Source organism: Oryctolagus cuniculus, chromosome 5, assembly GCF_051225735.1.
Source record: "Oryctolagus cuniculus isolate XC-2025 breed Fujian yellow rabbit chromosome 5, ASM5122573v1, whole genome shotgun sequence".
NCBI classification, from domain to species: Eukaryota; Metazoa; Chordata; class Mammalia; order Lagomorpha; family Leporidae; genus Oryctolagus; species Oryctolagus cuniculus.
Window position 1 is genome coordinate 18,200,768 of NC_142871.1, and position 22,000 is coordinate 18,222,767.

The 22,000-nt window shown below is 45.8% G+C and overlaps 2 protein-coding genes across 11 annotated transcripts in view; one reads left to right on the top strand and one right to left on the bottom strand.

The window, feature by feature from the left end:
• LRP11 (LDL receptor related protein 11) overlaps positions 1-20,798 on the top strand; it is a 45,939-nt gene extending 25,141 nt beyond the window's left edge. For 2 of the 5 annotated variants that reach the window (XM_051836829.3, XM_089333628.1), the window contains 2 exons: positions 8,374-8,463; positions 20,541-20,798. In XM_051836829.3, coding sequence (XP_051692789.1) covers positions 8,374-8,463; positions 20,541-20,638 — 188 coding nt within the window. In that variant the 3' untranslated portion in view covers positions 20,639-20,798. Of the gene's footprint in view, positions 1-8,373; positions 8,464-12,995; positions 14,693-20,540 lie in introns of those variants that run through there. The other 3 variants (XM_008249900.5, XM_051836832.3, XM_051836831.3) reach the window with 2 other exon arrangements.
• Positions 19,352-22,000, bottom strand: part of PCMT1 (protein-L-isoaspartate (D-aspartate) O-methyltransferase) — a 50,335-nt gene continuing 47,686 nt past the window's right edge. For all 6 annotated transcript variants that reach the window (XR_016234479.1, XR_016234478.1, XM_051836839.3 and 3 more), the window contains one exon: positions 19,352-20,141. Coding sequence is in view for 2 of the 6 variants with exons in the window: in XM_017338338.4 (XP_017193827.1) it covers positions 20,129-20,141 (13 nt within the window). In the remaining 4 variants the exon portion in view is untranslated. The remainder of the gene's footprint in view (positions 20,142-22,000) is intronic.

Genomic DNA, 22,000 nt, shown 5'->3' on the forward strand with positions numbered 1-22,000 from the left:
GCCGGCCCCACCAATTATTAAATAATGTAGAATTTACTGTAGAATATTTGGAAAATACAGAAAAATACAAAGAAGTCACTGAACAAAACTCACCATTAACGTTCTCTCCTTTTTTTTTAAATTCATTTATTTATTTGAAAGCCAGAGTTACAGAGAGACAGAGGCAGAGCAAGAGAGAGGTCTTCCATCCACTGGTTCACTCCCCAAATGGCTGCAATGGCCAGATCTGGGCCGATCTGAAGCCAGGAGCCAGGAGCTTCTTCCGGGTCTCCCATGTGGGTGCAGGGGCTCAAAGACTTGGGCCATCTTCTACTGCTTTCCTGGGCCATAGCAGAGAGCTGGATTGGAAGTGGAGCAGCTGGGATTCAAACGGGCGCCCATGTGGGATGCCAGCACTACAGGCAGAGGCTTTACCTGCTATGCCACAGCACCGGCCCCAACATTCTCTTGAATTTGCTTCTGTTTACTTGTATTCATACCCATACACACATATATTCATTTTTAACAAAAGCCACAGAACATTATTTTTACAGAACTTTTATCTGTTTCATGAGCATTTTTATATATTATTAGATACTTATAACAAACATACTTTTTGAAATTCCAGGGGTGAAGAAAGTGAGAACAGAACAGAACTTTGAAAATGCTAGAAAGAGTCCTCACAGCTCTGTGTCGACAGCAGCTGTGTCTGTTGTCTTCTGCTATGCCCAAGAATACCACACTGGAGTCCCCAGCCTCCAATTTCATGTGAGCTGAAGACCCTGCATAGGGGCTGGTGCTGTGGCATAGCACGTAAAGCCATTGTCTACAGAGCCAGCATCCCATATGGGTGCCGGTTCAACTCCTGGCTGCTCCACTTCCAATCCAGCTCCCTGCTAATGCACCTGGGAAAGCAGCAGAGGATGCCCCAAGTGCTTGGGCCCCTGCAGCCACTTGGGAGATCCTGATGAAGCTGGCCCCTGGCTTCAGCCTGGCCCAGCCCCAGATGTTGCAGCTATTTGGGGAGTGAAACAGCAGATGGAAGATTCTCTCTCTCTCTCTCTCTCTCTTTCTCTCTCTCTCTGCCTCTGCCTCTCCTTCTCTGTAGCTCTGTCTTTCAAGTAAATAATTTAAAAAATAAAAACACCCTGCATAACTTAAACATTTAAAAGCACAGTACTGTTCACAGCATATGGCCGAGTTTTAAAAGGATTGTCAGTTAGTTTAGTAAATATGGACAAGTACATATTTTTTGGCTGCTTCTTTCCCTCACAGGAATCTGATGAGGCTAAATAAATCTTAGCTTATCAAAAATGTGTTGAGACACTAATATTAATGCTAATAATTTATAGAACGTAATGAGATGCATTTTTTCCTACCACATTGACAAGGATGAGGGATTAGAATAATTAATGTTTCTAACTATAGAGAGAAACCAACCTCATGTACTTCTGGAGGGAATATAGTACGGTCTTCCATGGGCAGTTTCTGAAGACTTAAAGCCGTGTTTGCCTTCACCTATCCCACTCTTGGGAATTTATTCCAGGCCACCTCCCAGGGGTATGTGCAGATGCTTGGTTGCATAGTAAATACACATTCAGTACTCTCAGAACCACTGGCCCAGACGAGCACAGAGCTCCAGTGTGGCCCGGGTCTGCTCAGCACACAGTGGCACAGTGGCTGAATTGTTGTCGTATGTTGTTGCAGCTGTGGGGCCTGTTCTCTGTGTGGTCCAAGTCATTCATTAACCAGGCTGTCCTTTTGGATCCAGCCTAGCTAGAGGAAAGAAAGCTGGTTCCCAGCCCTCCCGTGTGCTAGAAAAGGAGTGTTGTATCTGTATCCATGTGGAATCTGTTGCTGGGCAACTTGAGAACAGATGTCTAGTGCAGCAGGTCGGCCAGACTCTTTAAGGAACAAGACTAAACCCTGGGTTAGGAGAATCCGTGACTTCTGTATGGAGGTGTGGAGTTCTGCCTGCATTTTCCTGGCTCCTCAGAGCCTCATTGTTCAGCTTACCTCTGGAGGTAACGAGAGGCAGCAGCTTTGACCTTTGGGTTATTGTAAAAGGTTTTTGTTTTTAATTTTTTAAATTTATCTTATTAAGATAGGATATCATATAAAGGCGCTTTGAGAAAATTTTTCCCCCACATGTCCTTGAGATTTCGTGAGTGTCTGATCTTTCCATTGTGTTGCACTCTGATGGAGAAACCATTTGGAAACCATCAGATCACACTTCCAGGAAGGTAGTTCAAATTTGTTAGAGCCTGGTAGCCAGCACACCCGTTTAGCTACTTGTTTTCTGTTGCTACAGCAAACACCTGAGGTATGTACTTTATAAGGAAAAGGGGTTTGTTTAGCTCACAATTTTTGGAGGCAATATTGGATAACCTCATCTGTTTGGCCTCTGGTTAGGGCCTCGTGGGCAGGTAGCACTGCAGCTGAGTGTGTGTGGAAGACATGTTGGACAGAAAGCCAGAGGGATTCAGGAGCCAGGCTTGGGGTTTGCTGTAACCACTTGCTCTCTTGGGAACTGAGAGAATATTAATCCCTCCAAGGGTAGTACCCGTACCCTAATTAATACATTTCTAGGTCTTCCTTGAAGGTCCTGAAGCCATAACACCACCACACTGGGGCCAGGCTCCTACATCATGAACCCCTCGGGTTCGCACTTCATCCATAGACACACCATGGCGTTTGTCATGCTCCAGCATGGTGCCAGAAATCAGCTGGGTTCCTGAATGGGTGGAAGATCCAAAGTGGGGACATTCACTTAACACAATGGGAGTACTCCATTGATGTCATCCATTAGAGTGTTTATTGTTAAATTAACAACGGGAGTCACTGTACACTAACTTCCCATGCAGGACCTCTGTCCTCGAAGAGTTGTATTATAATTATGTCCAAGTGCTCACAAAAGATGTATCATTCTTGGCTGCTTCTTTAAGATTAGTTAAGTTTCTTTAAAAAAAAAAAAGAAGTGAAATTATTAACTTCAAGATGCAATGACTTTGATCAGCCCTTGTCTCAACTGTTGAGGAACAGGTTTTTTCTTTTTTTGGTGCAAGTTGTTGGACTCTACTTAGTATAGTGTTGGTCCTCTGTGTGTAAAGGTAATCGAAAATGAATCTTAGTGGAGAATGGGAATGGGAGAGGGAGGAGGATGAGGGTGGGTATGGTGGGAAGACTCACTATATTCCTAAAGTTGTACTTATGAAATGCATGAAGCTTATATTCCTTAAATAAAAGGCTTCTTTGGATAAAAAAAAGAAACAAATGGGGATACTCAGAGAGTTATTTCCACAAAGTTATTCAGAGGGTAGCAGTTCTGCTTCCAATGAGTTGCTCACTTCTGTGGACAGTGTCCTTTGATCAACTATAATCAGCAGATGCTTTTTTGTTTGTTTGTTTTTAAGATTTATTTGTTTGTGTGAGAGTCAGAGTTACAGAGAGAGATCTTCTATCTGCTGGTTCACTCCCCAAATGGCCACAACAGCTGGAGCTGGGCCATACTGAAGCCAGGAGCTTTTTCTGGTCTCCCTCATGGGTACAGGGGCCCAAGGACTTTGGCCGTCCTCTGCTGCCTTCCCAGGCGCATTAGTAGGGAGCTGGATTGGAAGTAGAGCAGCCGGAGCTCTAACCGGCTCCCATATGGGATGCTGGCACCACAGGCCACAGCTTTAACCTGCTGAGCCGCAGTGCCAGCCCCATCAGCAGGTGCTTTTTAGGTGTACCCCGTTATTCTGGGGCACCTGCGGGAGTGGCACTCTTAGAAAAGGCATCTTCTGTGTTCTACAAGGATTCATTTAGTCTGAAAGTTTGGGGTACTGTACTGGAAGGCTACATAATTTTTATTGTTTGAAATCTATAGATGGTCTACATAATGAATTCTATTTGTAACCCCTGACCCACATGTGGGTTGGTCTCAAGGAACCACTTGATTTTAAATAAAATCTAGAAATTAGTTGAATACCACCAGCATTCCAACAGGTTTAAACATTACCCTGCAGGCAAGTACAGGTGTGTGTGTAAGCAGTGATATTTTTATTATCCCCCCTTCACCAATGGAGAAAGGCTAATAATAAAATGAATTTTACTTGAATTCTTTTTAATTAATCCTAGACAAGTTGTAGAGCTTTTTTTCAAAAGTTATTGGTGCTACAATCTGCAAATCAGCAAGTACAATGTCATTGAGGAGTTTTGTGCTTATAGTGCAGCCTAAATAACATTTTCCTGGAAGCAGATGTGCAGGCCGAGTTCCACAGGCTGGCTGTGATCTTGTCCTAGTACAACACAAATGGTTCCTGAAGGAGCTTCCTCTTACCTGCTTTGCAGACATGTGGTCTGACTTGCCACTGAACAGCAGGAAGGGACAAAGCTGGTGCCTGTGTTGGCTAAGCCAGAGGAAGCTACAGAACATTCTGGAAGGCCAGCCCCTATGGTAGCCCCTTTCCCAGCTGGTGTTTCCAGCTTTCTCCCAGAACATGCCTGAATATTCTTTGGTAATTAAAAAAGCCTCCATCCAGCTGCCCGGACCCTGTGTCAACATGTGGCTAATTTACGCATGGTAAATACAGTAGGTCATCCAGAAAAGAAGCAAATGATTTCCTACAACATTAACTCTTCTAGCAGGATCATCACCAAAAAGAAATAATTGCAAGAGCTAGTGATGTTGCAGTTTTGTTCTGGTTCCCCATAGTGGTGAGAGCTGTGAAGTGAAACCGTTCTCTGTGTGCTCCAAGTGCTGGGAAGTTACAGTGAATCCCTCCATGAATTGTACACGAGAGAAAGTCGCCTTTGAAACACCCAGGCAGGGCAAGCTGTCATTCTGGGGTTCATGGCTGCAGTACCTCCTGAGGTCTGCTAACCAGATTCCCTTCCCCAATACCCGATCCCTCCCACTCCCTTCATCCCCGTCTTCCTCTCCTTAGTTTAAGAAAATACTCCTTAGTTTTGACAAAGATTCAGAACTTGTGCAGCTTTTTAAACAACATCTCTCCCCACCCCCCAAAGCCTAGACCTCCTAGACAGTGAAGGCTGGCCCAAGTACTTGGGACCCTGCGACCCACATGGGAGACCGAGATGGAGCTTTGGGCTCCTGGATTAGCCCTGGCCCAACCTTGGCCGTTACAGCTGTCTGGGGAATGAACCAATGGATGGAAGATTCTCTCTCTCTCTCTCTCTCTCTCTCCCCCCCTCCCTTCCCTCTCCCTTCTCCCATTTTCCCTTACTTTGTTGCTCTGTCTTTTCAAATAAATAAATGAAGCGATGGCACAGCTAGTCAGTGGTGAAACCAGCCTTAGACTTAGCAGGATGGTACCAACCCCAGCAACAAACCTCTTGTGTATTCGAGGATCTTCTTTCTCAGCTACAGAAACAGGAAGTAGCTACAGCGTCCCTGGGTGCCTATGTGCATGGCACTTTCAGAAGGACAAGCCCATGTGTAGGACTGCATTGTGACTCTCAGGGGCCCCTCCTCCATGGGAAAAACAGTAACAGAAAATTCTGTTTTATAACTGTGTTGATATAAATGCAATCCAAGTTGAATTCACTATCATATATTCATTATGATTATTAATCCTGTCCGTTGTTTCCTAGTTATTTTGATTTAAAACATTGCTGTGGGCCCCCAGGAGTACCATGGATTCCCAGCTCTTGGTCCACTCTGCCTATTAGACAGACAGGTCAGCCCTAGCCATGGGGCCTGGAAATCCAGCCCCCTTGCTCTGAAGAATAGGAGAGTCTGAATAAGTAGAAAAGAAGGACTTTAATTCATTGCCTGGGCAAATGGAGTTGGCAATGAAAATTAGCCAGGGTACTCAGCTGTCCCTTGTAGAGAATGGAGAGCAATCAAGAGAACCTGAAATTTGGCCGGCGCCGTGGCTCAATAGGCTAATCCTTCGCCTTGTGGCGCTGGCACACCGGGTTCTAGTCCCAGTTGGGGTGCCGGATTCTGTCCCGGTTGCCCCTCTTCCAGGCCAGCTCTCTGCTATGGCCTGGGAGTGCAGTGGAGGATGGCCCAAGTGCTTGGGCCCTGCACCCTCATGGAAAACCAGGAGAAGCACCTGGCTCCTGGCTTCGGATCAGCGCGATGCGCTGGCCTCAGCGCACCGGCCACGGCAGCCATTGGAGGGTGAACCAACGGCAAAAGGAAGATCTTTCTCTCTGTCTCTCTCTCTCTCACTGTCCACTCTGCCTGTCAAAAAATAAAAATAATAATAATAAAAAAAGAACCTGAAATTCTCCCCAGGCATAGTAGACAGGGCTAGGCCAAGAGGGCAGCAAGAGGGCTTATGTTTATTCGAGAAGTTAGCACATTGGTTAGGGTGCCTGCGTTCCACATCTGAGAGTCTGGGTTCAATACCCAGCTCCAGCTCCTCACTTCAACTTCCTGCTGGGTTCCTGTCACCCGCCTGGGGACATGGATTGAGGTCCTGGCTCCTGGATTCAGCTGGGAGGTTGTGGGGACTTGGAGACTGTGACCCAGAGCATAGGAGCCCTCTCTGCTTCCCTACCTTCCAAATGAATACATTTTTAAAAATCCTAAAAGGGCAGCAATAACAGAATTGATCATTTTTAGGTTGGAAAAACAAAACCTATACATTTATTGGTAAGGGGGGAAGGTAGGGGAGAGCTCCCCCATCTGCCCCTTCGCTCCAAGAGCAGGGAACTCAGTCCAGGTCTCCCTTAGGTGGCAGGGACCCAAGTACTCCAGCCATCATCTGCTGCCTTCCAGGGGGCGCATTCACAGGAAGCTGGACTGCAGAGTGGAGCTGGGACTCTGAGACGGCATGCAGGCATCCCAAGTGGTGCCTTAGCCACGCACCAAATGCTTGCCTCACGTCTGTCTTGCTCTATCTGAGCTCAGGATTTATGGAGGAAATCCCAAACGGTTGACTCATCAGAGGCCGTTGTGTGTGGCTTCTCACAGAGTCGCAAGGCGAGGCACGGGGGATGGGAGTCTGCCGTGGCTTGGCCACGAGAAGCTAACGCAGACTCCCTGCCTGCTGGATGAGCGGCCTTTGCAGACGCCGTGCACCGTGGTGGGAATGGCTGACAGCACAGCAGTGCGGGGTGGGGGGGTCATCGCGCTCCAGCCCAGGATGGGGACGCGCAAGGCGGTGACAGTGAGCACAGGGAAGAGGGGCCTATCAGAGCACGCACACACAGGCCACGGGCTGCGTGCTGTGCTGACGGGCGGGGACCGCGCTGAGTGAGGAGGAGCGCTGGGGAGGCCGGAGGAAAATCACTGTCCTGCCCTTGCCTCCTGATTAACAGCATTAACGTGTGTCAGCAGCGATCCTCCTCAAGCACTGATTTCTGACTGTGACACCCAGACTAACTTCACGGTCTTCCGTCACGCAGTGGCTTTGTGATAATGAATCCCCGAAAATTCTCAGGACAAGTTATCAAAGAATTTTAGACAACTGCCTTTAGGATAGTCTCACTTCAGTTGCAGAAATTACAAGTATTTCTGTTGATGCCCTATGAGTAAAAAAGCTTTAAAAATTGTGTTTCAATAAAATTCCTCGTCAGTAGATCATTTCCAATTCATTGCCAGTAAGTGTTACAAAAGTCTGACTTGAAATCACACCACTGCACAGGAGTAACTGCACCCCCACCCCATTCAGTATTATGTCCGTGTAATAGACAGAAATGGTGTAAAATTCTAAATGGGAGATGACCAAGTGGCACAACCACAGCTCATCAGCATCTGGGGAGAAAAACCTGAGATTTGATCTTTCTAATATTTTCCCTGAGTAGTATAGGATAACTGTATAGGCTAAACAAATATAGCATTAAACCAGACATGCTGGTTTTCATCAGCAAACAGGTAGACGCACTTAGACTCCTAGCCCTGTGAACCACTTATTACTCTATGAGCCTGAGAGAGAACTGGATCCTGAGCCTAAGTAGAAAAATCTGAGCTCATAGTAGCTGCCTGGTAGGTGGTGGGAAGGAAGTGCACAGCATGGCTAAATGCTCATTGCTCATTTTTCAAAGAAAATCCCTTCCTCACTCTCTCTGCTTCCCAGGGCGTGAGGTCCCGAGACCACCGTGGTCTGTGTGGCCCGAGGTCTTCTCTGCCTCTCCAGGGCTGGAGGTGGTATAGTTCTGGCACAGGGCACTTCTCCCCTTTCTGTCTGGTGGTTTTGTGTTAGCCACAAATCTGCTCTCTCTCAATTTGTCACCTTAGCTACCCAGTGCATTAGTATCAAACATGGGCCTGATGTTTATCAGAGAAATAAATCCTATAAGCCCTTTAAGTCCATCTTTAAAAACCAAGTAAGGTAAGTATCAAGAACAAATAAAAATAATAAAAATAGTCATAGCTTCAGGTCTGCCTCCCGGAGTTTCTGATGTGCCTTCAGTGTGTGCTCTGCTTATCTTCTGCAGACAGGAGTTCTTCAGGGAAGAAGAGAAAAGAGGAGAACTATATTTTTGAGTCAAAGAGCAGTCGAGGAGAACACCCGGCCCCAGAAACAGGTAAACGTGTCCTTTGCAAACACCTCACCACAGAGTGTAGTCACCTGCCGGCCTCCACTCAGCATCTGAGTCTGGGGTCTGCGTTCTTAACCACTGTGTCACGGGATAACTTTTCCCACAAAATGCCATACCTCAAGGGTGGCTGCACCACCAAACGGGATGGCCTTGGGCAGTTCTTAACTCAGGATCTCGACTTCTGCGCCAGTGAGATGACGATATAAGTACACCTGCCTTACAGGGCTGTTAGAGAAAATACACAAGCAGTTTCACTATAAAGCATGTGGTGCACCACTTGGCCCGTTTAATGAGGCAAATAGCTAAATGCTGCTATGCTTATTGAGCTATCGGTGATGTAAGTAAAGGGGGAGGGTGGTGGGCATTTTGTGCAGGGGATAAAGTACCACTTGGGATGCACACATCCCATAACAGAGAGCCTGGGGCCAGGTTCTGGCTCTGCTTCCAGTCCAGTTTTCTGCTAATGCACGCCCTGAGAAGAGGTGGCCCAAGTCGTTGGTCGCTGCCATCCATGTAGGAGACCTGGATTGAGTTCCAGGCTCCTGGCTTTGCCCTGGGGAAGCCCTGGCTGTTGCAGGCATTTGGGAAGTGAACCAGCAGGTAGAAGATCTGTCTCCATTTGTCTCTGTGGCTCTCTGCCTTTCAAATAAAAGGAGAAAAAAAGAAACAAAATTTTTAATGGAAGAGCAAAGGCCTTAGAGTACCTAGTTTTCTCTGTAAGTACTCTGTGACGACAGGAGCCAATATGAATGGGAAAGCCGGTGGGAGGGACAGGGGCTACCTACCAACTGGAAGAATGCCACAGTTCCACAATGTGGGTTGTTTTCAACTAGAAATAAGACGCCTTGCACATGGTCCTGTAGGAAGGCAGGTTTACTCCACATCTCCCACAAACTAATTCATAAAAGATCAAGGAGGACAAAGTGATTCTTACAAATCCGAACATGGAGAAAACTTTTTAATCCTATTCTTTGTAATATGGGGACGGTATTGAAATTTCCTTTTTAGGCAGTAGATATCTGAGAGTAATGTGATGTCCAGTCCTGGGATAGCCCCTCCTCTAGTCTGCTGGCCTGGTGAACTCAGCCAGCCCCTCTCCCGCCTCAGCATCTGGTAGGAAAGCAGCCTGCCTTTGGCCACCACCCACAGATGCGTGCAGCAAGTTTCAGTTCTCGTTGGCTGGTGCCCATTCTGGTTGCTTCCTGTTTTGAACGTCACTCCTATTCATGAGACAGGCTGTGTGATTCAGTCATCTTAGCTGGTTAGGAGAATACCATCATGGTGTGTTGTAGAGGGGGCTGGGACACTTTAAATCTCCAACTAGCCAAACTAAAAACCTGGAAGAAACTACGCCAACTAAGTATTAAAGAGTTGACAATAGTTTTCAATATTCTGGCAAATACCGTATGCAAGAGTTCCTCTTTCATATCTTAAAGGAATCAGATTCGATGGCTTGGCGACCTCATATCTGATTTGGCAGAACACTGTCCTTGATTATTTATCTATTGCTTGTGAGTCTAGGGTTAGGAGAGTTGAATCTGAGCCCAGGAGTTGGGGTTGAGGTCTTCACTCTGAGCCTCCACTGCCTGCCCAAACACTGGGACTCTTCTTTGAACCAGACAGACCCATTTTGAAGTCTGGAAGCCCCTTCTCCGTTTCCTGCCCTGAACAAGCAGACCTGGGCTGGGTGTTGTGTTTCACTTAGTTAAGAAATGGTTTAAGGCTCCTGGGCTCTTGCAGGGCTGACCGAGGTCTCCCTTTTGGTTTGTTCCTTTGTAACATATCCAGCTTAGTGCAGGAAGACCGAGGGAGAGTGGCACCTTTAGGCCCTCACAGCTGCTGTCGTTAGGGTGGTCGCTAGGAGATGACGCTAGCTACTAAGCTCCCAAACCTTAGCATGGAGAAACGAATCAGAGATTCTTGGCACTTCCCAGGGGCTGCTGTCTGTGGAATGGACAAGACAGCTCTAGAATCAAGTTCCAGCCTGAGGGTTGATCACAGATTTTTGTCTTTCATGATTCTCTAGGGAAATACTGGCCACATCCAAAACCTTGATACCCAACTGTCAATAAAGCTGCTTCCACTTGCCCACTTCCTGCACCCAGACCCTTCCAAATAGTTCTTGAGAACCTGAGCAGGAGATTTACCCGTGATTCCAGAGGTTGGAACGCACATAGACTGTCAGCGCCTGTTCTCATTTCTTCTGGACTAGGCCAGCAATGCCTGGAACCAGTGCTAAGCCCAGAAAATCAAGGCTATCTGGAGAGTTTCCTGTCACCTAGCCACAAGCAGAAACCCCGCTGTGTGTCCCCTTCTCACCTTCTTCCTCCAGCACTAAAGGACAGGGCACCCCCTCTTTGCCAGTCTGCCCAACCTTGTGAGCCCCTTTTCTGCTCAGGTACTCTGACCCTCCTACTGAGTCCCCCGTGCTGTCCATCTGTTTCTCTCCTGGCTCATTCCTACAATGGCTGCAAGCACATCCAGATGGCTCTCAGTGTATCCAAAAGCAAGAGGGCCTCCCTCCATCTTCAGCCTCCTGTAAGTGAATTGCCAAGCCTAGCAGGCTCCCTGGGATCTACCTTGCTTGACCTCTCTTGTGACGTCTGACTCGACTGAGTTTCTTGCCGCCTGGACTAGTCTCTCCCAGGACCCCAGTCTGTCTGGCTTGTCCTGCTATCTTCCAGACCTGTGTTTTTCTGTTGCTTTTGGTCCTCTTGTTTGCCCTTGATATATTGTGTTTCCCACGACCTTTCTTCCTCTGTCTCTGGGTGGCTGCACCCACCACCTTTATGATAAAGGTGGACCACTTAGTCTGATAATTCAAGAGCCTAGGAGAAGATTCCAAAGGATCATCTATAGGCATTTCAAATCAAAATATGTAAAAAACTTATTCCCTCACCCACCTCAACCAGTTCCATCACAATATCCAGATCACTCAAGCAAAAATCCTGCAGAGCAGACGGAGGGCCACTCCTTTCACTCCTGTGCTTCTTGTGTAGCTCATTCTGATGCCTTACTGCATTGTCTCCCATTTAGATGTCTATCCTACTGGGATAGTCTCCTTACACTTGGGAGAAGTGGTGCACCACAGTGCTTAAGACCTCGGGTTCTGGAGCTGTCTTGTCTGGTATCCTAGCTCTATCGTGCACACTGCAATCTCAGTCAAGTCACTTAATTCTTGATGTCTTAGCTCTCTCGTTGGCAAACATAATGATAAATAATACCAGCTCATATGTGAGAATTCAGTGATTTTAAACTAGAAAGCTGGCACTTAGCATTGGCTTTTTGGGGGGAGGAGGGATTCTTTACTTACTTTTAATTGACAAATAAATATTGTTTATTCTCTTTGCTTAGCAGTACCTAGCTCAGTGTGCACTCAGAGGATCCTGGTTAATGTGGAATGAATGAGTAAATGAAAGAAAACGTTAGAGTCAGCTTACACGGTAGAGAAGTTCACTCCTCTAGTTCCACCAGTTGGCAAGACCCTGCAGCTAAAAACAGCTCTCCCGTATTCCAGACCCGGCCTGCCACAGGGCAGCAGACTAAGAATAGAGCCTGCTGAACTCAGTAAGGAGGACGGGTCTGGGCACACCCTGTCCTTCGCACACTCCTGCAAACCTCGAGAGGCTACTGATCGTCCGGTGTCTAGGACCAGCCCCAGTGGAAGAGGCAGAGGTTTGCTTTAACTACCCGTGGCCAGAATTACACCAGCATATCTTGTGGGTTGGGTTTTTGTTTTGTTTTGTTTTGTCTGTTTGGTTGGTTTTTTTGAAGATTTTATTTGAAAAGCAGAGTGACAGAGAAAGAGGGAGAGATCTTCCATCTGCTGGTCCACTCCCGAGATGGCTGCAACAGCTAGGGCTGGGCCAGGCTGAAGCCAGGAGCCTGAAACTACTACACCTGGGCCTCCCACATGAGTGGCAGGGACCCAAGGACTTGGGACATCTTCCGCTGCTTCCCAGGCACATTAGCAGAGAGCTGGATCGGGACTGGCGTTCATGGGGATGAACCTGCTACACCACAACTCCAGCCCCACGCCAGCATATTTTGAAGTTAGCTTCCATCAGAGGTTTTACCTGCTGAGAGTAGGTTTCCTGGCAAAAAGAAAATAAGTTCCTTAAGCCCTAACTAGAATAGGAAATTGGGAATTAGTCCCTACTTAAAGAGAGAAGGATCATGTACGAAGCCGCAGATGTAACCTGCGCCTACAATGGAAAAGGGCCCTCTGGTCAGCGTGTCTATTTGGAGCTGCCTATGAGGGCTTGTGCCATACAAATCTTCGAGGAACCTGGGGCAAGAGGTTGGTTTTCAAGAGGTCTGGGTTGGAGACCTACGGTCTTTGCACTTAGGCAGATTGCTCAAGCTCCCTGTGCCTTCATTAGCGAAACGGTGGTAACGCTAATGCCAGCTGGGGTGGCCGGGGCTACCAGTGCAGGGGAAGTGCTCATCACTGGGAAACGGCAGCTGGCACCGCACTCACCACTGACCCCTCCTGTTTGCCTCCGACCTTCCCACAGGTGCCGTGCTCCCCCTGGCATTGGGATTGGCTATCAGTGCCCTGCTGCTTCTCATGGTTGCCTGTCGACTCCGACTGGTCAAACAGAAACTTAAGAAAGCTCGTCCCATCACCTCTGAGGAATCCGACTACCTCATAAATGGGATGTATCTATGACAAATGGAGCCGAAAAAGCGTGCGACAGGGACACGTGCCACTTACAATTTACACATATGTTAGGTCCTGGCACTTACGGCCTCTCTTGTTTTTAACTGGGCTAGACTCTGCAAATTCCAAACCTTTGTCTTTATTGTAGATTTTCCTTAGGAAGTATGCAAAATACTTTAAAGCTTAGGAAGTCGTATAGTTAAGAGACTTTTAGGAATCTAATTCTGACTTACGTAAACCGTCCCTGGAAATAGGAATTCGTAGTCAGCCAGGGCACAGAGTCCGCCGTATCCTGGGAGACGGTTTTCAGGTGGACGGCAGTGTTCCCCTTTGGCGTCTTAGAAACCCCCAGCAGCGCCGGCCCCTGGAGCATGGCCTCCCCGGGTTCTGTGGCCCTGATCTTTCCCCTTTAGAACCTGTTTCTGAGAATGGGTCTCAAGAGAGCCTATACTTTTAATGAGGCGTTACCTTCGGCAGGTATATCTGAATTCTAGACCTCGGAGCCGGTGGGTGCGGCCTCGGGAGGACCACTGTGGAGCCTTCCCAGTGCCTCTGGCATCAGGCCACCGAGGTCAAGCCGACTTGCAGGAGGAGAAACCCAGAATTTGGTCCAGAACCCAGCCATTCATGGATAGAGTCACGGTTCCCCGTGAGTCTCTGGCGATGAGAGAAACACATAAACTGAAAAAGACGTTGAGTGCATCTCTGGACACGGCTTTTGTAAAACCATCACCATGTCCAAGCGTCAGCAGCTTCCTTCAGCCAGGGAATAAGCCTGTGGTTTTTATTTTTTATTCCAAAAGTGCAGTCACTGATGCTAGGCTCATGCACTTCCGAGCGGAAAGCGACCTTCAAAGTCAAGCTTACAGAACACTGGCACGTGCAGCCCAGCGGTGCTGCCCTTGCCGCTGCAGTCTTTTAAAGGCAGTTTGCTCCGATCCTCACTCGAAACCAGGTTACACACATTCTAGAAAGTATTCTGCTGGGAGGGATGATCAGTGTGGTGCCTGTCAAAACTCGTAAGTTTTTTTTCTTTTTTTTAAGTGGAAAATCTTTTAAAACACTTGGAAAACACTCTAGGGTCTATTACACTTTATTTTTAGACTGAACTTAAGGTAGGTTGTTCCTTTAGCAAAGGGCTTAATTTGGGGGATGGAGAAGGGATTGCACACCAAAATACATTCACAAATGGAAAGTTAGTTCTAGAAGATCAAATTAATTTGGTACCATTTTTGTTTCATGAAAAATTTCAGCATTTTGTTGAATGTTTAGAATGGAGTAAATTTCTCAAGGGCAGTTTAAAGAAGTGAACTGTGTGAATGAACTCGATGTGTGAACTCTGTAAGTGATGTTGTGCAGTTTGTTTTTATATCGAAGGATATCACCTATAGCCATACCTAATACAATAAAAAACTATTGAGGCATGCATCTTTCAGTACATCTTTTATACATGAAAAATTAAACACAATTTAGTATCTCTGTGGTAATGGGAAAAGATGTCCCCTATCTATGTAAACGACATTCCTTTAATAAATTGTATTTTGTTCTTAAGTCTTTTTAAAACCTTTTACTGTAAGTTGCTAATATTGACTGACCTTTTACTGTATCATTTAGATCTAATCAGACCAACTCTATATGACAAAGGAGGAAATTGAGGGTTAGGGAAGAGACTTGCCCAGGGTCATGGAAGAGTTAAGGTGCTCAAAATATATTATCAGATGAACTGACTAGGATTTTTAAAAAGTCTTCTTAGGTAAGATTGATGGAGTTCTGCATCTAAGACAATTAAAAAATAATTTTAGGGGCAGGTGTTGTGGTGCAGTGGTTAAACTCATACCTGGGATGCCCACATTCCATATCAGAGTACCAGTTTTAAGAGTCCCAGCTACTCTGCTGTCAATCCAGCTTCCTGCCAATGAATCCTGGGAGGTAACAGATGATGGCTCAAGTACCTGGATCCCTGCCACCCAAGTGAGGGACCAAGATGGCATTCCTAGCTCCTGGCTTCAGCCTGGCCTGGGCCTGGCTGCTGTGAGCATTTGGGGAATGAACTGGTAGACAAAAGATCTGTTTGTTTCACTCTTGCTCTCTCTCCCCCTGCCTTTCAAGTAGCTGAAAATCAACATTCTGAAGAAAATCATTTTAAAGGGGAAGGTGCCTACAGTTTACCTCTGAAACAGTGTTGGTTTCACATCTTTCCCTAATTTAAGGCACACAGAAACCTTCACGAAAATCTAAAACTTTTTCCTTTCATTCTCAGTGTAAGGTGGGCAACAGCAACTCCCCAGCCTTCCACAAGCATTTTAGCATCTCCAGTCACGAGTAACAAATGTAGCCTCCCCACAGGACAGTAACAGAGAAATAATAACAAAAGTTTAGGGAAAATTGTGCTGAGCATATGGAATTTTTTAAAAGAGGGTTGCAACATTTTCATTTTTGTATAATCAGTATTTCATATGACTGAAGAACCAAAAATCCAACTGAGTTTCAGGTGGGTCTCTGAGTGCACAGAGACTGATATATAGAATGAAGAAATCAGAATCACGAGCTGCCCAATCGGAGACCATGCCTTTGGCTTGCTTTGCCAGTGAATGAGGCAGCACCCTGGTACTCCCTAAAACCCCATCTATAACTTCCTGGCCTGCTTCACCCAGCTCCACTTCCACCTCCTGATTGCTCAATGGCGCCAAGGCCCCAAAGAGGGACAGGACATTTTTTCCCAGGAAATATCTCACAGTTGGTTTAAAATGTATATAATAACGTTTACAGGGAGTTTTGAAGTTTCTTTGATCTACCATGTAATTTCCAGGCAAAATCCTCACAGAATAATCACAGTTGGAGTGGACAAAAATGAATAGTGGTGGCAGAAAGAAATTATTCCATGGGATGAGATCCTTTGCAGGACACCATGAAGTGTTTGGGGTGCGAAGATTTAAATACAAATGTCCCCAGCTCCCCCAAGCGCCTGGATTGCTGTCCTCTCATTGCCATCACCTGATCTTAGAGCAAAAATATTTTTTTCTGTGATGGCCACCTGACTCTGCAGACTGAGAGCTCTTGGATGTCCCCTGAGGTTGAAAGGCAGACAAAAGGAAAGACAGGAAGACATCCGGGAGGACAGAGGGAGACAGGAAGGGATGAGAAAACTCAGAGGCCCCCAGGGGATCCCTGGCCCACATGCCACTATGTGGGAACTAACTGCCAACAAAGGCCATTTCAAAGAGTTCTGGTCCCAACACAGAAATCAGTTAAAGGGATGAAACCCAAAGTGGGAACCAGGAACTCCAGTTGCTGATATTACAGATGCTGATATGTAGATGCTGATATTAGAAGAATTGAGGAAAAGATTATTAGACTTGATTTCCTTTTCATTAAAATATAGCAAACAAGCTCAAGGCCAGGGCCAGCCACTTTTCTTTGCAGTGAGACTTCTTTCACTGGTATTCTCCTTGAGCCAAACTTTAAGTGCAGCAAGGACAAAATACGGTCTCCTTGTAAACAGTGGTAAGAGAAATTCAAAGAGCTACAAGTGAAATTCACTCAGGACTCATTTGTGTTATTGAGTGCAGTTCAAGAATATTGTAAGCTGTAGGAAATGCTTTTGAATTCTACTTAGAACACTTAGAAAATGACTGCTATTTGTTTACTTACAGTATTAGTATGCAGTTACCATACTCCTGAGTTTTTATTCTTGTAGTACCATAGCTGCAAACAAGAAATACCTCTCTACTGCAAACAACCAAAGGTGACGTTTCCTGGCTGATAATCACACTGCAAATAGCTGCAAAGGATTCATGAGTATTAGGTTATTACAAAAAAAAAAAAACAAACAAACAAAAAAAAAAACAACTTTTTACTTTAGAATCCAATGAGTTTTTTTGTTTGTTTGTTTTTTGTTTTTTTAAGATTTATTTTATTTATTTGACAGGCAGAGTTACAGAGAGAGGTAGAGACAGAGAGAGAGGTCTTCCATCTGCTGGTTCACTCCCCAGATGGCCGCCATGGCCAGAGCTGAGCTGATCCAAACCCAGGAGCCAGGAGCCTCCTCCAGGTCTCCCACGTGGGTGCAGGGTCTCAAGGACTTGAGCTGTCCTCTACTGCCTTCCCAGGCCTCAGCAGAGAGCTGGATCGGAAGAGGCGCAGCCAGGACTAGAACCAGCACCCACATGGGATGGCGTGTTTCAGGCCAGGGCGTTAACCCGCTCAGCCACAGCACCAGTCCCAGAATCCACTGAGTTTTTAAGATACTTTAACATATAGGTACATTATAACCAATTTTAAAAAATTCAGTTAACTTTTTTCTTAAATAATAGCAGCTTTTAAAATTAACAAATGAGATTATAAATATTTGCATGGACAATGCTGATGAATTATTTTCCCCTAAATGTCATTTTCTTTTAACATTCTTGGCTGAAGAGATGAAACTTTCAACAGAAACCACAATTTTTAATCTAGGGTTATAAAAGACCAAGTCTGTGAAAAAAAATAAAAAACCTTATTTAGATGGGCTATCGCTAGACTGGGACTTTCTGAAATACTTTCATTGTTGCCCTTTATGTAAAAGAATCATTTTTGCTGAGGTTGGCACTGTGGAGTAGTGGGTAAAGCTGCCGCCTGCAGTGCTGGCATCCTATATGGGTGCCAGTTCGAGTCTCCACTGCTCCACTTCCCAACCAGCTCTCTGCTATGGCCTGGGAAAGCGGTAGAAGATGGTCCAAGTCCTTCGGCCCCTGCACCCATGTGGGAGATCCAGAGGAAGCTCTTGGCTTCTGGCTTTGGATTGGTGCAGCTCCGGCCGTTGCAGCCAATTGGAGGCTGAACCAGCAGATGGAAGACCTCTCTCTCTCTCTCTCTGCCTCTCTGTAACTCTGCCTTTCAAATGAATAAATCTTTAAAAAAATCATTTTTGTTAAGGAAATATGAAATACCAAGTTTTAGAAAGTATGGATACTACCAATTAGAGACATTTCTTCTTATCTTTAACTTTTTGAAGACTGCCTTGTACATAAATTTAGCTCTCTCAGGGCTGGCGCTGTGGCTTACCAGATTAAGCTGCAACTGCAATGTTGGCATCCCACATGGGTACCGGTTTGAGTCCCGGCTTCTCCACTTCTGATCCAGCTCTCTGCTGTGGCCTGGGAAAGCAGTAGAAGATGGCCCAAATCCTTGGGCCCCTGCACCCATGTGGGAGACGCGGAGGAAATTCCTGGCTCCTGGATTCAGATTGGCACAGCTCTGACCCTTGCAGCCATCTGGGGAGCAAACCAGCAGATGGAAAAACTCTCTCTCTCTCTGCCTCTCTCTGCCAGCCTTTCAAATAAATAAGTCTTTTTAAAAAAAATAAAACTAACAGAGACTCATATACAATAACATGATCCTAGTGACTACGAAGGACACAAACTGGTGAGTGAGCCTGAGATTAATTTTAAGTCCTAAAAGTATTTGACCTTAGCAACCACCCCAGATGACAGTAAGTCCTGCACATGCAGGTTCATGCCTGGAGCTCAGAAGTGCAAAGGCCAAATGGAAGCCCACAACAAATTTTCAAGTTTGAGGTACAAACCTTGTTTCTGAGACCACCCAAGAAGAGGAACTTGTGAAATGATATATGCATAACTTTTTAAAAACCATTTTTTTAAAAGTAATGTTTAAGATTCTTCTTTAAGAGTGGGGCAGTGTGCATGCTCACTAAGAATCACACACACTGCACATAGAAGGCTTCACGGGGAGCGCTGGTTCTGTTCAGTCTAGAGCTGGTGATATTTCAAGTTCTAGAAGCCTCAAAAAAACCAAGACCCTATTATAAAACCACAACATTTAAAGATCCTAAGGTGCTACTACCTTCTTATAAATGCATTTTATAGTCATCATATTGATCTATTTATTTACAGTCATCATATTAATAATCTACTTGTAGATGAGAGAGAGATTTTGGTTTGCTTGTCTTCAAGGCTGGTCTTCCCTGACATTAAATCAATTCATTCGCCGACTCACTCACTCAGCATTTACTGTGCACTACAGAACACGTCCTCAGCTATGTGAGAACAGAGACAAGGCAGGTCCTTGCCCTGAAGACACCTGGGCACATTCTACAACGTACAGTTGGACTGATTCACGCTACTGATCCACTCACTCTGAGCCTAACCAGTATTCTGAATCTGGTGGACTTGCTGTTTTTATTCTTCTAGATTCAAAAATCACCAAAGCCTCTTTTGCTTTGAACTTTTATTTGGCAAAGCAGCACTGCATAAACTGTGCAGCAACAAAGACACAGTTTACACAGCATGTTAGATTCGTATACATTATCAGCAGCAAATTAGAAACACACACACACAAACAAGGCTAAGCTACAAGTCCCCTATCACTTTTAGAGAGGAAGAACGAACTATGTCAGTCAGTCCAATCAGAGCAGCAGAGTGCTTACGCCTGCCATCTTCAGTTTCGGTATTTACAGTGCCTAGTTGGAAGGTAACAAAGCAGCTGACTGTATCTACAACATGCTATTCTATGACACCACATCAAAAGCTTTAAAAAGAAAGCTCATCTCTATTTCTTAGTAGCATCTAACAGATATCCAAATACCAAGATTCTTAACTTGTGAATGGTGGTGTTATCTGATACACAGAAGAAATTTGATAAATTAACATCAGAACAAAATTAAGTGTCCAAGAAAAGGAAAACCACTCCTCAAAATCAGTCATAAACTAAAATTTTCCATTTTGCAGAACCCCTTCTTTTCCTATTTTAAGGTAAACTGTGGGCATGTGAAAGAAGTAACACACGCTCTCCTACTCTGCAGCCCTCTGCCAGTTGGGCTCTGTGCCTCTTTGAAGAATTAGAAAACCCTACAAAACCACACATTTTCATGCTGAAAATAACAGTGTGACAAAGTCCAAAACAAGCTGTGATGCTGTTGGTTTCCAAAAAGCTTTGAGGACTGAGATGAGCAATCCACTGAAATATCACAGGCTGGTCAAGCTGATGCTCTTAGAGTTCATCCCTGGGAAGGAAAGAGAGAACGCATGAGCAGGGTTACACACTACAGATCCTGGCTAAGAGCTAACATACAACTGCCGAGCCAGTGAAGATGCACCGAGCCCCAAGCCTTGTACCAAAAAACTGAGAGCAACCAATCCCAGGGCAAAGCAAAAATGGAAGCCAGTTATCCCACACATCTTTCATGCTACTCCAAAATGCACTATAAAACCCTATAGGCCTGAGTTCTGTATTTTTTAATTCTAAAGATAAGAGTTCTCACAAGAACAGAAATTTCAGAAAAACTGCAACTTGTAGATGTGGGAACATTATTGCTAATACTTTATTTATCATAAAATCACGACTTGAGAATTTAGAATTCACTTATTTTCGAGTTAGTCACCAAAATTTCTTCTTTTGCTAGAGCGTCTGTCAGCAGCTGTGGAGTCCATCAGTCTCCACCCAAACTCCCGGGGAGAAAATCCACCACCTGGAAGTACCCTCCTGCTACCTTGCGGCTGATTTCACAGGCAGTGCTAGCAGCTCCCCCAGACACCACGCGCTGGGCCAGTGTGGCACTGGACCAGCAGCTGTCAGTGAGAGGAGGAGGAGAGGAAGGAGTAGTTTCACACAGTCTATCAACTGTACCTCAATGTCATAAAAGTGAAAATAAATGGAAGACAATTACTTCGAAAAGCCTAAATGCCTCACATTTGAGGGTAATCTGAGTGCCAAAAACATCATTAAACACTCAACTACTTTATGGATAAAGAAACATAATATTTGTAATTTAAAAATATTACTTATATGTATATATGGAGTGAGAAAGCAAATGTGAAAAAATGTTAATAATTGGTGACTCTGGATGAAGAAACTTAAGAATTATTCCTTGTACTATTATAGCAAGAAATTGTCTAATAAAAAATAAAATTTAAAATTTTTGGGCCAGTGCTGTGGCACAGTGGGTAAAGCCTCAGCCTGTGGCACCAGAACCCCACATGGGCACCGGTTCATGTCCTGGCTGCTCTACTTCTGATCCAGCTCCCTGCTGATGCGCCTGGGAAAGCAGCAGAAGATGAGCCAAGTGCTTGGGTCCCTGCACCCACGTGAGAGACCTGGAGGAAGTTCCTGGCTCCTGGCTTCGGATCAACCCAGATCTGGCCATTGCAGCCATTTGGGGGAATGAACCATGCATGGATGGAAAATCTGTCTGCCCCCCTGCTTGTGGCTCTGCCTTTCAAATAAATAATTCATTTAAAAAAGTGTTGAAGTTATTAAATTTGAAAGGAAGGTGAAATCAAGAGCTTCTATTCCATAGGAACCTGGTGGATCAAGCAATTACCAGACAATCTGTCTTTTAGAAAGTCAACTTCCAGCCGGCGCTGTGGCTCAGTAGGCTAATCCTCTGCCTTATGGCGCTGGCACACCGGGTTCTAGTCCCGGTTGGGGCACCGGATTCTGTCCCAGTTGCCCCCCTTCCAGACCAGCTCTCTGCTGTGGCCCGGGAGTGCAGTGGAGGATGGCCCAGGTGCTTGGGCCCTGCACCCCATGGGAGACCAGGATAAGCACCTGGCTCCTGGCTTCGGATCAGCGCGGTGCGCCGGCCGCAGCACGCTGGCCGTGGTGGCCATTGGAGGGCGAACCAACGGCAAAGGAAGACCTTTCTCTCTGTCTCTCTCTCACTGTCCACTCTGTCCAAAAAAAAAAAAAAAAAGATTCTAGGCCGGCGCTGTGGCTCACTAGGCTAATCCTCCGCCTTGCGGCACCGGCACACCAGGTTCTAGTCCCTGTCGGGGCTCCGGATTCTGTCCCGGTTGCCCCTCTTCCAGGCCAGCTCTCTGCTGTGGCCAGGGAGTGCAGTGGAGGATGGCCCAAGTGCTTGGG